At 41.1% G+C, this 16,617-nt stretch overlaps 2 protein-coding genes across 4 annotated transcripts in view; one reads left to right on the forward strand and one right to left on the reverse strand.

The window, feature by feature from the left end:
* Nucleotides 1–16,617, forward strand: part of LOC108151262 — a 146,771-nt gene that overhangs the window by 43,216 nt on the left and 86,938 nt on the right. The window lies entirely within an intron of this gene.
* Nucleotides 1,259–3,197, reverse strand: LOC117186302. The gene is made up of 2 exons (XM_033386891.1): nt 2,099–3,197; nt 1,259–2,038 (listed from the first exon to the last, which is right to left on the reverse strand). Exons 1-2 carry the CDS (start codon nt 3,080–3,082, stop codon nt 1,853–1,855), a joined length of 1,170 nt encoding a protein of 389 aa, XP_033242782.1. The 5' UTR covers nt 3,083–3,197; the 3' UTR covers nt 1,259–1,852.

Consider the following 16,617-nt stretch of genomic DNA (forward strand, 5'->3'; position numbering starts at 1 on the left):
TTATGGCAGCTGCTTTTAATTTTAAATGAATCGATGTTGGAAAATTAATAATAAATATCCTGATATGGGGGAATTTTAGAACCAGTCTCTGCTTAGGCCATTGATTAAGCGTTGCAGCAAATATTTGCCTTAAATAATGCTTTAAAGAGAGATCCCGTTTAAGAGTGATGCCATAGTTTCAACTTTAAAGTCAATATAGCTGTATCTTGATCACTATAAATCTACGATTTCTCAGACTCAGGCCTGTTCCACTCCCAAGCTTCGATACCCCGTATACACTGCCAAGCTCCAAAATATGATAAACGGAATTTCCGTGTGAAAGCAAGTGAAAATAAGCAAAGCAAAACAAAGGCAAAGACAGAAGCAGCCGCAGCAACAGCAAAAGTACACGAATAAATGAGAAAAAATAAGCAGGGTGAAAGAAAAACAGCTTGAACATCGCGCCGGAACTGCCAATTGAGTGTGAACAGTTCTGCATATAAATTGGGGGCTGCGATGCGGGTACAAAGATACTCGGATACGAGGATACGGCGATACCAACTACAAATGGAGGGAGTGGGACAAAGACGAGATCAAGATTTGTTTCGTTTCCATTTCCGTGACCATTTGCCAGAATTCTCGCTGGTGTTTATCCACCTCTCTCCATCAGGCCCCATCTGCGGGCCCCTTCCGGGTCTGGGCATGTTTATCTGCCTGTACATTATTTGTACACACGATTGCCTTTCGCATATTAAAGACGAATTCATATTAAATATCAAAGCCCTTCTCTCGAGCATCAATCAGATTTCGTTAGCTCGTTTCGACCTCCCCACAGAGGAGACTGGGAGAAACTCTCGCTAAGCACCCATAAGATAGCTCTTTAAACGGCGCTTCCACTCATACTTTCAAGGATTGCCCAACAGTTCCGAATACGGATAGCTATTCCGAGAAAAGAAAATAAGCTTAAACCTTGCGTTTGCATACAAAAAATTCGCTAGAACTAACTAATGGCTATTCAACGGCTCTTGCAATGCATTGCAATGGTTGGAAAACTAATTATACTAATTATATCGATATAGCCAAAACTGACGGTCCGTCTGTCCGTCCCGATAAGCGCCTAGATCTCAGAGACTATAAGAGCTAGAGAAAACAAATTTTGTGTGCAGACTCCTGCGATATCACACTGAGAACAGAAAACTTATTCTGAGAAAACATAAGGAGCTTAAACCTTTTATTGGAAAATCAAAATTTCACTGGAATTAACTTAGGGGCCCTTGCTAGGTCCAACATTTTGCAAGCAATGTATAGATATTAGAGAAAGACTCAAAACTCGTTAAATTGGAAAACGGCACCAGAAACCATCAGTAAAATGTCCAAAGCTTTTCATTATGATAGACCTGCCCCACATTACAAGGATTTCACTTTAACAGGAGTTTATCAGTGGAAACCGAGGGAGCCACAAATTCATTAAGCTTAACTGGAATCCATTAGCCCCCTCTTGAAAGGGTATATCAATCGATTAAATTCCAGCACATCGTACTCCAATCCCAATCTCCCGCACATACCAGAGTTGCCCAACACTGCGAGAAATTCAGAGAATTGAGCGGGCGTTAATAAGCGCTAGCAACGAGGTCATCGAAACCCAGTCGATTGTGTGTGTGGTGTGGCCTGGCATCAGGAGAGCCGCAAAATGCTCAACGCACTTCACTGCCCACTTACGCCTCGGCGAACAGGCAAAGCCCAGGGAGTCCCCGAGGAAGGGGCAAGGGCACCGTGTTCAGGTCTATCCATGTCAATAAGCAAATATGTCTATAATCATATACTCCTATGCCACAGGCAGATACATGACATTTTCACAGGATACAATTGAGTTTCAGTGCTTGTTGCAACTGTAATGCTTACGGATGAAACCGCACACATCACGCAGAGCAGCCGCCACTATCCCAAACATGGGGCCCTCTTCCATGAGAGCCTTGCACAGCGTATTGGTCCACATATTCATCTTGTCCGACTTCTGGGGACTTAGTGGGGTCACTACCACATCCACGGTTTCGAGGCGCTGCTGCCCCGGTAAAGACATCTCCAATTCAGTCCCTCTGAACATAAGAAGGTAACGCACCTGAACCATACTGGAGCGCTTTTCGCAGATTGCCACAGCTCTGAGGGTGGAACCGCAGAGCGAATTTTCCCAACAGGCGCAGACCGTCGACACAAAGGTGGCCTTAATGAGGCTGTCGTGGAGCTCGAGGTACTTGCTATTCAAGTCTATGGGACCAGCGATCAGGCTGTGTAGGACATCAATCGGACCACTGTAGAAAACGCAAGGTCGCACCAGATCGGGCACGCTCAGCGCAAACGGCATCTCTACCCGGAAAAAGTGATCGGGACGGCAGCCGGGATTCTGGCCGATCTGCTCCCAGAGATTATCGATCTTTGACAACGGCACCTGCTGCAGATGCGGCGTTTTGCTCTTTAGTAGCAGCCAGTGGAGCAGCGAGATGTGGGGCTCGGGTTCGGCGGTCAGGAATAGCAAGTCTTGGTAGACACTGCGCTGCACGGTGGTCATGACGGGCATTCTGATCGTTGCCACACGCAGCTCTTCGATTTGCGAACGGCTGAAAGGACGATTGAAAGGGGGACACTGTTTCAGCATTGTAATGCAGCGACCGCTCATCACGGCCGATGTGAACAGCATCCACTTGGCGTCCACACCCAGGAGATTCTCGTCCAGGTGCTCCTGCAATCGTTCCATATCCCCCACCACCCACATGCCCAACGGCGGACGAATACCCCTCTGCCACACCTCCTGTGTCAGCTTGACCGGCTCATCTTCCAGATGCCGCTCCGACAAAACGAAGCCTTTCTTCCATGCACTGTTGCCGCTGGAGTTTCTTTTAATGCTAATGAGGCTGGTGGCATCTTCATCTACAATCAACTGCTGCTGATCCTGCTCCATCTCCATCTCGATCGTCAAGCTCAGCTCTGACTCTATGAGGTCCACGTCAGAGCGAGAGTATTGTGGATTGCTTGTTTGGGGACCCCTGGCCAAAATCGGGTAGCTGTCCAAGTTGCAAATATTGTCAATTTTCGAGCACCTGTACATGGCTAATTTGGAAATTAATTGAGAATGTAACTAATTTTTGAAACTTTCCTTCAACAGCTAATTTATAAATCTAGTCGATGTTAGACTCTAAAACAAAATACTTCGCAATACTAAGTAACGATCCGATGCATGACATGATCTTCGCTCAGGCTACTGGATACAATTTTTATAAAAACAGAGTTCTTCTTAATTTTTGGTTATTCAATTAGCAGTTAGTTTAACTAAACTGTATTCAATTTTGTATTCATTCATTCACTTTAGACAATTGCCTATCCTTTCTAATCCCTATCGGAACGACCTGGCATTTGAATATACATAGTTCTTTTGTTCAGCGACTCTCAAGCTCATAGCCAAACTTAAGCAAACTCTTATTTGTCGCAGTCAAACTTGTGTTAAATTCACATCACAGAGTGCTATATAGACATATAGTATGTATAGATAGATATTTGTATATATGAGTATAAGGGGCAATTCTTGGCGGACTTTTAGCGAACTAATTCAGAGACGACGCGGCCGGCCGTTCAATTACGAAAGTTTTCTGCTCTGCGAAGTTAATAACACTTATCGCTCCCCATAAAACATATCCTGGCGGCGCACAGTGGGCGAAACGGCCAATCTAGTGGCATTAAATTAATAACAAGCGTAATTTAAGAGATATCTAAATTAAATTTTTAATAGCCGGATGACTGTTCCAAATTTCAGTAGAATCAGTCAACTATTTCAAATAGATACGATAGTTCTGATCCTTCAAAACATTTAAAGATTTTAAAATACCGTTCTGAAGATAGTTTACCAGTGTAACTTATGTAATTTTAAATATATTTAAATTCCAATATCTGAACTATCGGAACATAAAACGTCTTTTTCAAAGTTGACTTCAAATAGCAAATCTTTAACTTCTTTATCCAACTCTATATTTTCTTTGGAAAGCCTCGATGACAATTTTGATAACTTTGAAATTAAAGGATCAGATGTAAATATAAGAGCATGCATTAAATCTTCCATCGTATTTTTACGTGAAAACTTTCGGGTGTTAGCATATTACTTTAGCGTTTCTCAATAAATCGTAGCTTGGAAAAATATTTGCGACCTCTTCTTCAATGATATAACTTTAGAAGCATTTCTCTCACCACCACTTTTCGAAATGTGAAAATGTTCCATTACATTTTTTCAATTTTTGCAGCAACGTGCTTACAAGTGTTCTTATCCTTCTTGCATTTCTTTGTGTTGTTCTTGTGAATAATCATTATTATTAAACACATTTGAAAATATGCAATTTTCAACCGCAATAGACTTTTTGGTAGCGACCGTTGTACGGAAGTGATGGAAGTCTTGGGATGGAAATTTTCCAAAAATTAAATTACTATTATTTTCGGCAACCATATACAGATAATTTTGGGCATCCAAATTCACAATAAATTTGAGAATGTTTATCAAAAACAATTGCAACTAGATCGTACACATCTCACAGGATGCACTCCACCAAACAATGCAATATGTTTTTTAAGGAAAACTTTTCCAAAGGTCAACTTCCGCTGCTATTTTAAACTAGTATATATAATTAAACGACATATACACCATTGACCAAAAAGCTTCAAGTCTATAAATTGATAGTTCAGAATAAATTTTAACTACGCTTTGATTTTTTACTTTTTGCACAAATTTTTTTCCAGCTTAACAAAAAAGGCGCCAAGACTTGTTTATAACAGCTCTTGCAACATATGTTCGGTTTGACGCTTCCCAGCTTCACGAAATATGAGAAAAAACCAAAATGGCAATTACTTTCATACTCAGTAAGGTATTGAGAATCAATACCACACAGAAGTTTCAACAGACTCTGCCATGAAATGTTGAATTAAATGGAGCTAGATTGGCCATTTCGGCCACTGTGCGACATGTCTGGTCGCTGTTGAGAGGGTGTCTAGCGAAAAGTTGTTGCAACAAGTTTAACCTTTTGTGTCCTCATTGCCAGGCGTCTCGCCTGTCGTTTCCGGTTGCCCAACCAACAACAAGCCAACATTGACTCATTCCGCATACAAATTGAGAGTGTGGTCGTATTAGTGTACGAGTATATATTTGTATGTATCTAAAGTAGTAAGTTGCTGGGGCTGTTTGTGTGCCAGCTTGGGGCCCTACTTTGCTTAATAGTTGAGCAATTCTTGTAAGTACTTCAGCTTCAGCGTTCTACCCCGTTATGCGCCCACCCGCGAAGGCCACACCACACGCACTCTCAGGAAATGCCCAGGCGAGCGCTGTTTTCTACCCCACTTGACTGCCACTGTGGAAATGCATTGCTAAAATTGCATTATAATTTGCCAGCTGATTTTTCTTCCACATCCGATTTTGCTATTAGTTAATTGATAGCTTCGTTCGTTGTATAAACTGCCTAATTCTCGACTGAATTTCCTGTATCAATTTCCTGCTGCAGAGACATGGCCTTATCCGAGCATCCATCGATGTGAGATCTCCTTCTTTGTAATGCGCTCAAATATTCGCTTTTTTCTATTGGCAGCGGGGATAATGTATTGTCTGTAATATTTCTTCAACCTTAGTGGAAAAACGGTTGATACGGTTTTGATATGCACCAGATATGTAAATATGTAGATACGAGTATTGAAAGGCCTGTTCGGATAATGTTGCTAGTGCATGACTCTAAGAGGAACGGCATGGAAAGGCTCTGTTCAGAGTAGGGAAGAGAAGGCAAGGCAGCTCTCTCGCTCTATCTCTCTGCCTTTGGGTGAGCGTGTGGATGAGTTGTTTACATTGCTCATACGCCACAGAGCACCGGAAGGTAGCCCACAACAAGGGGAAAACATCAACAACAGGAGCAGAAGGAAAATCAAAATCATCCATCGCCCGCGGCCAGCATGAAAGCTGGGGTAAAACCTGAAAGCACACCCAGCACCAGAAAATCGAGGGAAAACATGAAAAGTTTACCCAGAAACAGTCCCAGTCCAGGTCACAGAAACAGTCAGAGAGCCAGCACAAACCCAAGGACAAACAACCCCTCAATCTTCTTGGGATTTGTACCTTCTTCAAATGCAAAGTCTAATGAAATTTTCACGTTTTTTTTCTCTTTTTTTCTTTTTGATTGTTACTTTGTGTGCGAGTTTTGAGTTGTGCCGTCGATCAATACGAGATTTGATGGTTGGAAAATTGATGGCGAACTCCATGCCCCATTCCACATGATCCATGCTCCATGCTCCATGCCCCCTGCTCCATGCCCTGTGCTCTTCTTGTTTTTCCCACCTGCAAGGCTGAAAACGATTGCAATGACAGATGCGGACTATTAAAGGTGAAAGCGGCAGTGAGACACACACTCACACCATCGACAGCGCTTCATTTAAGACAAATTGTGGGTATACGTACGCGTATGTGTGCAGTGAGCCATTTTATGTTAACAACTTTGTTGGCCCCAAGTGTTTCTCATCATCCGAAGCGGCAGAAGCAGCCGCATCACCAGAATTCCGGGATACAGGGATACCGGGATACGGTTTCGGGATACGGCTTCGGTGTGCGGTCCCTTTTGTCATCATTATGTTCATCATTAACAACTCGTCAGTGTGATGATGATGTTGATTATATTGAAGTGAGTGCCATGTGTTATCCACATACACACGCAAGCACACATGAGTGTAACCAGAGAAAGCGACAGACAGAGAGAGAGGCAGAGCGAGATAGCCACAGAGCCCGAGATAAAGCCAGAGAAAGAGACAGACAGCCACATTTTGGTGGGAACAAATGGCACAAATCAGCAACCAGAAAACTGAAAGCTGCCACGGGGAGCACGCAGCAGCATATGGGCAAGGGGCTAGCAGCACACAGCGCGGGGTGGCACTGTGGCAACAACATCAAACGCTGAAGGAAAAAACAAATCAGTTTTTTATTTAACGCTGGCCTCATAAAAAAGGGCAAAATCACTCACCAAAGGAGCGAAAGTTTATGAACCATAAAAAAGACTGGAACGATGCATAGGCATGCGATTTTCCTTTTTTACTTACCTGACGGATAGGGGCACCGCACCACCCTCTACCCCCTAGCACCTGTCTCAAAACCGCTGGGAGTGTTCTTTGCATATCATTCACTGCTCTTTAAAATCCCGTTAGATGGCATACATTTTGTCCATTTTTCCACTCATGTTGTAAGCTCTTTTTAAAATTTACAAATGTAATAAAATATTGTCCAGCACTTGGCAGAAAAGCGTATACTTTAAGGATAAATTCAGAGACACAGACAGCGAAAGAAAGAGGATTGGCCAGCTTATGCGAGCTCCTTAAAGGATCACTTCTTTGCTTACGCTTCTTTTTATGCTGTTCCAAGCTATTAGTTTCCATCAAAGATCCCTCCAAGAGAGAATAGGAAGTGCTCTCTTGCCTTTTCTATTGCGGTTATGCATAAGCTTCAAGAACTTGAATGCCTACTAATGAATTTATCCACCTCAAGTCGCCTTTTTTCTGCAGCGTATTCCTCATCAAGGGACCTCTTTCACACAGCTTTTGAATGGCTTAATTCATCATTTGAGTTACAGAAAATGGGCATCCGACTGAGATAGCATCAACTCCGTGATCCAATTTAAGACTTTTACCCTGTCTTTTTAGAAAGAAAATGTCCTAAGGCCTGGGTTTCCATAGAAACACGAGTATTCATCCCCCATTTTAACAAATATTGACTTTATTCTTCTATAATAAAATATTTACGAGTTTCCATGAAACATCAACAAATCCACAATGTAAAGTCGCTGGATTAACCGATTAAATAATCTCTCCTAAGCGATAATTGCGATTTCGTCTGAAGGATATGGGGAGTCCTATCTATTTGAATGTATGCGTGTATCAAAACGCGTGTGTATCCACATACCGGACTCAAAAGAACATGCTTTAAATTTGCATTTACTCCCGCAAACTCCCTTTCCGACTCCAACTTTAACATTCCCTCCCATTGTCACTTCTCCCACTATCATCCTGTATGACCCACTTGTCCGCTTTTTTATACCCGATGCTCAAAATGAGCATTGGGGTATACTAGATTTGTGGTGAAAATGGATGTGTGTAACATCCAGAAGGAATCGTTTCCGACCCCATAAAGTATATATATTCTTGATCAGCATCAATAGCCGAGTCGATTGAGCCCTGTCTGTCCGTCTGTCCGTCCCTATCAGCGCCTAGTGCTCAAAGACTATAAAGCTAGGTACACACGATGCAAACAATTTGCAGCAAGTTGAAAATAATTGGCAGCAAAAGTTTGCACAAATGTTCACACCAATGCAAATATTGCATGAAAATTTCTTGCTTCAATCAATTTTTGTTTTGCACGCAAACTTTTGCATGGCTATTTCGTGCAATATATTGCGTTAATGTCTACACGTGTTTTCATTTTTTGTTTGCAGTGCTTGCAAGTGACACTCATTTGCAAGTTCTGTTGTTTTGAGAAAGTCAAGGAATAACGACGTGTTTAATTACATATGTCGGCACAAAAATCGAGAGTTGCTGCTATTGCTATATTAGCAACTTTAATATAACGTAAAAAGTGAGAAGATTAGAGTCTGCAAAAAAAAGAAAGTGTTGGGTGAAAGAGTGGATTTCCAAAAGAGATGAAAAAGGAGTGCATCAGAACCTTTTAAAAGAGCTACAAAATGGGGATGAAACAAACTATTACAATTTTTTTCGCATGTCAGTCAGTGCTTTCAATTTTTTATTAGAAAAAGTAAAAAACTGAGTGTGCAAATGATGAATTTTTGTTTTTATTTCATCATCACTTTTGTCAAATTTTTCAGCAATTTCGCGATAAGCACTTTGCTTTTTATGCTTATTTTTATAGTCTGCTGACGAGACATCCCATAAAACAGAATAATTCTCGTACAAATCAATTAATTTTATCGTTTTCTCGCGATCCCACATGTTGCTTTGCTTGCTGCAATATTGCGACTGACGCAACCAAGTTAACCGCAAAATTCTGTATACAGACGAAAAGCAAAAATAGTTGCCGCAAAAAGTTAGTGAAAGTTTTTTGTTTGCAGCAAAATGTTTGCACTCGTGTTCAAACGTGCATATTTGATTGCAGCAATCAACTTGCTGCAAATTGTTTGCATCGTGTGTACCTAGCTTAAGAGCTAGAGCAACGATATTTTATATCCGGACTTCTGTGATATGTCACTGTTACAAGTATATTTCAAAACATTGCAAAACCGTAGAGAATGACTATATCTTTTAGACTGCAGAATCTGAATTGGATCGTATGATTATTATGGCCAGAATGAAGAAAACAATCTAGTTTTTTCTCGCTCTGTCTCTCTCTAACACACACGTATCATAGCCGGCTTTGCTTAGCGCAAAACATTAGCGCCTAGATCTCAGAGACTATAAGAGCTAGAGCAACCCAATTTTTTATCCACATTCCAATGATATCGATAAATTTCAAAACTTCGCCCCACCCCCTTCCGCCCACACAAAAGACGAAAATCTGTGGCAACCACAATTTTGAAGATAGGAGAAAATTAAAAACGCACAATCATAGAGAATGGCCATATCTACCAGATTGCCGAATCATGCCGAATCCGAATCAGATCGGATTATTATTATAGCCAAAAGATTATTTTGTAGCTCGTAAAGTTTTATATGTACCTATATGAATGTTTGTATCTAGCGACACCGTCTTCATAATTTAACGCTTTTAGATAAACTCCGGAGTGATAATAAAACACAAATAGTTCCCATTTCGATATTATTTATTTGAGTATGCCATTTCGTCATCGCGTCTTGAGCATACTCATTCATATGGCGAAGGCTTCCGACATAAATAGCTGGCAGAACGGTCAAACAACCGATGTTTGGGGCGTTTCACTTTACCACCAGCGCAGCATATGCGGACGATTTTCGATTGAAACTGTAATGCTTTGCAATGCTGCCATACGACAGAAATTGCAACGATATCAACGCAGCGAAGATCTGTCGGCGATTGTGGAATCGTATTCGAAGTCAGCGCGATTCAAGCCTACTGGTTGAGTTATGTATATATATACATAGGTGGTAATAGTGCAAGGCGAGCCTGTGAAAATTGGGTCTCCTTTCATTTTCTTCTACACGTTCCTCTTGCGTTAGATTATAACGGCGAATAAAATCTCGAGTTTGGAATTGATCTCTGACTATGACAATTAACTTTTCGCCCACTATTGTACTGATAAAAATTTGGTCCAAAAAAGAAAAAAAATAAAAAGAAGATAATTTTAAGATCGCGGGTGGTTTTTTTGAAAAATTTTGTTCCGTTAAAATTTTCTCGTGGAAAATACAAGCAACTGAACAAAAATTTTATTCAAATCTGCCCTGCCGTTCTTAAGTGATGTAATTATGTTCAATAGCGGACAGTCAAAATAAACGTGATTTTTTTTTGTTTTATAAAGTTTTGGTTTGTTTTTCAAGAAAAAAGATCATGAAACTAACTACACAATAAGCCAGGCTCCGTTTTTCACATTCACAAAAGTTTTCCAATTTACTTTTGAATACACATAAATTGGGGCATTTTATATAACGAAACGATTCTTAATTGCAAAAGGAAACGAGGGGGAACGTTGTGAGTTGCAGCGGACACCGCAACTCTACAGTTATACCCGATACTATGTCAGTATGGCTCTCCTCCGGTAGACGCCGCTAATATTGAACAACAAGACAAAGAGTGCGTGCGAGAAAGACAGAAAATCAGTCTGAGCGTGTCATCGGGCGCTGCGTAGCCACTGCAAATTGATTTGTTCCTTTTGGCTATAAAAATGATCTGATCTACTCCAGATTCAGCAATCTGATAGATATGGTCATTATCTATGATTCTGCGTTTTTAGTTTTCTCGAATCCTCAATATTGTGGATGCAACAGATTTTCGTTCTTTGTGTGGGCGGAAGGGGGTATGGCGAAATTTTGAGACAACCGTTTTAAAGTGAGATCTAACAGGAGTGCGGATACCAAATTTGGTTACTCTAGCCTTAATATTCTCTGAGATTTGTGAATATCCCCAGATTTTCATCCTTTGCGGGGGCGGAAGGGGGTGTGGCGAAATTTTGAAACAAACTCGTCTCGGTCCGATATATTAGGAGTGTGGATACCAAATTTGGTTGCTCTAGCTTTTATAGTCTCTGAGATCTAGGCGCTAATGTTTTACTCTAAGCAAAGCCGGCTTTGCTACGTGTGTGTTAGAGAGAGACAGGGCGAGAAAAAATGAAATTGTTTTCTTGATGCTGGCTATAATAATAATACGATCTTATTCAAATTCTGTCTTAAAGATATAGTCATTCTCTACGATTCTGCGCTTTTGGTTTTCTCGTATCTTTAAAATTGTGGATGCCACAGATTTTCGTCCTTTGTGGAGGCGGAAGTGAGCGGGGCGAAATTTCGAAATATTTTTTTGGCAGTGACATATCACAGAAGTCTGGATCCAAAACATCGTTGCTCTAGCTTTTATAGTCTTTGAGCACTAGGCGCTAATAGGGACGGACAGACGGACAGACAGACATGGCTCAATCGACTCGGCTATTGATGCTGATCAAGAATATATATACTTTATGGGGTCGAAAACGATTCCTTCTGGACGTTACACACATCCAATTTTACTACAAATCTAATACCCCAATACTCATTTTGAGTATCGGGTATAAAAACATCCCCAGAAAATCCTGCTGCCTCCTTGCATTACCGTTGGTTTCAGGCACTTAATAATGTGGCCCCGGGTTTTCCGTAGCTATACTTTAGTCCAGGATGCCAGGTTTTATTATAATGAGTCTTTATGAATATTATTTAAGATGAGTTATGATTACAATGGTCGCTGTGCTTTAACTTTATTAAGATTTATACAAATAATTGCGCTCGTAATTTGCGTGTGTCTGGAGTGAGACTTTGGCACCGAATTAATTGGCGTCGATCGTTGAGGCTGTGTTCTATCCTCTCTTTGTTCGACGGCCGCTTCTGTCCGCTTCTGTTTTATCTCTACAGACTCTGTTGCTCTCTGAGGCTTCCTACCAAATACCATACTTATATACCGTTCTCCGTCTTTGCGACGATCATTCGTCTTATTTTCCCAACAAACCTCATTTATTTTAGATTAATTAGAAACATTAAGTTTCTCCAATCATTTAAAGTAAAGATTTCGTTGAGTTTGGACCATTGGCGCCGTGTCTGGAGCATTTTTATTGTCAAAAGTGGTATTTTTGCTGGCCGCCGACCGTTAAGTGCTGTCTCCTAAAGACGCCACCCTAAAGTTTTGGTGCTAATATCGGTACCTACTGACTGAATAAACTGCCTTCTAATATCTTATGCCATTTTGAACCGATTTTAGATGCTGCAATGTTTAAGAATACGATCCTACTTTGATAGTCCTTTGGGGTGGTCCTCCTCCTTCTTGCTGAGAGCGGTAGTCGTTTTACCGAGCCGCGTTTTTCGAAATTGTGTATAAAATTGTTTAAAGAAGGCTTTCTCATCCCAAGTTTGGGGATAATATGGCCAAAACTAATGTTTTCTGAGCCCAATTCCAAAATAGCTGTCCTATCGTCTTCAGTAATTTCAAAAGAGACGTTAACAGCTAATAAATGTATCTACACAATACAAATGTTTCCCGACTGACTTTTGAGTTTTTGAATACGCGCAGTCGGTTAAAAGTTAGATAACATGAGTGTCCACATTTCGCTGTCCGCTACTGTATATACATTTTTCTCTCTACATTAATATATAAGATGTAAACAAAAGCCGAAACGAGAGCTGCTCTCCCTGTCCCTTTTGCTCTCCTTATCTCCTTTCTCCCCCACTTTCCTTTTTTTTGGTCTCTTAGTACTCCGAATTATGGCTCCTTCATCTTGTTTTTCTTCCTGCGGCTTCTGTCTTCTTTTTCGACAGCCATTTTGGGTATGTGTGCGAGAATGTGTATAAATATCTCCCCTGTGTTCGTGTGTGTGTGCGTATGTTTATGTGTGCGTGTGCGTGTGCCAAGGAGCCTTTTCGTTGCTCGATGTTCACGCACTTGGAAGCATTAATACAAAGTCAAGGTTCAGACAGAGACAGGGATGGGGAGAAGGGCAAAGGAAGAGACACAAAGAGAGACAGACCATGCAGGACTCGACCATATTTGCCAATTTATACTCGTAGGAAACTCCGAAAGAGCTAACATAAATATTTTAAACTTTTACGAAAATATGTTCTATTCTTTTTTACCCAAAATTATAGAACTCGTTCCAATGAGCTAATATAAAACTCAGATCATTTCAAATAATCCTCTACTCAATACACAAACATTGCTACAGTAAGAATCCCAGTGTATCTACAGCTTCCCTCGATAACTTGTTCGAAAGGTAGGCAACGGCCTGTTGCTGCTGCATAATTTGATTACTCCTTTCGGGCTCTGTTTCCTGTTTTTAAGGATCTGTTATTTGTTCCCGCTGTTGTTTTTGATGATGGGGGGTAGTTGGCCTGCCATTTATTAGAGGTCCCTCTACACCCGCTGAAAAAGAGCGCAGGACAAATATGTGGGGCCCGGGAGACACTCGACCGGGGTGAAGGAAGTGAAGACCTTGTGGGTCATGGAAACTGTGCGTAACTATAATTAATTTCATTTTAGACTTGTTGGCAAATAAACGAGCAAACGATGCGGTTCGTTCCGAGTTTTTCGGGGCTGGGGCTGTTTGTCACCCCTTGCCCAGGAAACTCGCCCCGAACAAGGCATCACCCACAGACCAAAACCCAAACGCCACCTACCAGCACCCACCTTCTGCAATCAAGGACTCCCAGAACCTGCTTTGAGCACTATTTTTGACATCGTCCTTGATGTTGGCTTTGCACTTTGCCAGCACTTGACTGCCCTGCTTTCAACGCCCCCAAGACCTCTCCAAGACTTTCCTCCAACGGAGAGGTACGGGATTGGGATTCGGGTGCGGTACAAGGAACCCTTATCAAAAATTCAATAAAATGATTTTATATCCCAGAAATAATTGATTCATCGTGAATGCTGATTCATTTGCTGCCCCATTCCCCAGAAAAAGTTATTCTACAGCTTAATCGCCTGGAGCTCATTAACTCTCAGTTCGCGGTAAATATTTTATTTAATTTTGTTGGCCAATGCTTGTCAGATCTAAACTCCTTTTTGAAATTGATTTCAAGGCAACGGCTCTATATTGCTGCTTATCAAGAACAACGCTCGACTCAAATTGGTTTAATTTCGGGCAAAGAACTTTCGAATTTGTCAAATGAAAAATCAAAAAAGTAGACAAGTATTACTTGTTTCATGAAGTAAATAAATACATATCCGTATTTTATAGTAAGAAGTCTCTTCTAAGTCTGCCATCCGATTGTCCGTCACCTTCTCATAGAACTGGACGACAAATCTTTTAAATCCTATTATACGTAATGTTAAATGTGGCACCTGTGAAATATCTCTTAGGAATCTGACATTTTGTAATGTTTCTTACTGGCAGAGGCTATAATTGCCCCGAATGCCAGTGCTTGGCGGATAAGTGCTACATAGAAGATAATAATGTTTATAATGAAGTGAATAATCCCTTATGCAAATTGATCAATAGATCAGTAGGCACTACACAAATAAAGAACCCGCAGCCAAATTGCTGGATTCGCTATCTGAAATATCTGAGTGAATTGATCAAGACCAACGGAATGAAGATAGTTAAGTATCTGGCACTCTTCAAAAAGCCCAGCACGGAAGTTCTCTCGAAGCTTCTTGGCCAGGGCCCGGGACCCCGGGCCAGCGTCAACCCTTGTCTCTGATTGCTAATGCGCGCTCGACTGTCATGGTGGGACACATTAAGCAGAACAACTCCAAGGCCACAAACGAACCCAATGTTACTTTTCCCTACAAAATCTTTTTTTATCATGTGAAAATCTACCTAAATTGTTTTTTAGTCTGGCCCCAAAACATTAAAAAACCCGGAACATACTTATATAGTACATAAAACAAACTATTTTTCAAAATAAATTTGACTTTCTTCTAAAATCGGATAATGCTTCAAAATGTAGTCCCACAATCTCGTCGAAACTTTTGCAACATAAAGCCTGAAAAGAGTTGACACACAAATAACGTTTAAGGGTAACTTTTCAAAGGCATTGACATACTCGACATACTAGATATGCCAAATGGATTTGTTCCTTCTGGATCTATCTATTGAAAATTGTGGTTGCCACAGATTTTCGTTCTTTATGATGGGGAAAGGGGGCATGGAAAAGTATGGAAACAAACTTGATTCAGTGTTATATTATAGGAATCTGCATTCAAAATGGTGTTTTTCTAAAGAGACGCATGGAGAGACAAAAATAGCTAGGTGGTAAAAACTTTCTTCTGGGTGTTAGATACATCCACATCACCCACAAAAAAAGAAAATATATATCGCTATACTCGTCGAGTACCGGTTATAAAAAAAGTTAAATTTGGGATCTAATTTTCCACTGATAGACAGTGTAACTGAAATGCCAAGTTTCATTTGAATTTACTCAATTAAATCAAGTTCCTAATAAACCAGCTTGGGGTAAAGCTCTACATAAGTTTTCGAAAGAGTTAAGGACACAAAATGCAACAGTTGGAGAGCGTTATGCCATCAAATCTGAAATTGCTCTTCAGTTGGTAGGACCGCAAGTCTTACCGAGCTGATTCCATAAAATATGCATGGCCCATCGCCATCATCATCATCGTCCAGACTCGTACTGTGCTGTCCATTTGAATTATGCATGCATAGACAGCAGAATCGAACGAAAAAGTTCTGAGGACTATTGATGGGTGCGGATATTGGTCTGGGACAAGGCATCGCTTTCATCGTCGTGGCATCGCAAGGAAATTAGATTTCCCCTATAACAAAGCCAGTCGGTTCTGCTCTCTGTCTCCTCCTCTGTCTTCTCCTATGTGTAAGATGGCTGCTTCTCTAGCTGTGTGAATCTCTGTGTGTGTGTTGAGCCAGTTGGACAAAACAGCTTAAGTATTTTTCCAGCACCTTTTCACTCGATTTGCATAATGGTCGCGACGACTGTCCGCTTAAAAGTTTGCTACGATTTACATCAACAGCCGCCAGAACGACACCTTCAGCTGCGGAAATGATGATCATTGTCTGTCATCTGTTTTTGTGCGCGTGGTAGTGTATTCATAGAGACAGTTGATGTTCGCTCTCCTGCAGCGCGTCCGAATACTCGTAGTAGATGTGTGTATGTCGCCTCTGGAAAATTAGCTTTAGTTATTTATTTATTCAAATGCTTGGTCTGGCCTCTAAGCCGGCAACCTCTCTGGCACGGGAAACGGAGGGCACCGCCTTCAGAAGGAAAAAGTAAAAAGAAAAGCCCCAAAGAAAAGGGGCAACGTTAAAGGAACGTTAAAAAAATGCTTGCCCATCACCTTAAGCGGCAGGCGGCGCACAGTGGCGATTTCGAAGAAAAGAGGTGGCAAAAGTCAGAGATTTTTTTTAGCGTTTTGGATACAATGAATATACGAATCAAATAGAGAATTTTCCAGAGCTTTTAAAAATCAAACTTTCAAAAAATTCTGCGCTTCGGAGCCGTTTGGCTTCTATACCG

The sequence above is a fragment of the Drosophila miranda genome, chromosome XR, assembly GCF_003369915.1.
Source record: "Drosophila miranda strain MSH22 chromosome XR, D.miranda_PacBio2.1, whole genome shotgun sequence".
Taxonomy (NCBI): domain Eukaryota; kingdom Metazoa; phylum Arthropoda; class Insecta; order Diptera; family Drosophilidae; genus Drosophila; species Drosophila miranda.

What these genes read in the sequence shown, in the direction of transcription:
- LOC117186302 (XM_033386891.1), bottom strand. Translation starts at nt 3,082, where the DNA reads ATGTACAGGTGCTCGAAAATTGACAATATTTGCAACTTGGACAGCTAC. An exon ending in AGCGCTCCAGTATGGTTCAG is followed by an intron (nt 2,039 to 2,098) that starts GTGCGTTACCTT and finishes CCGGGGCAGCAG; the next exon opens with CGCCTCGAAACCGTGGATGT.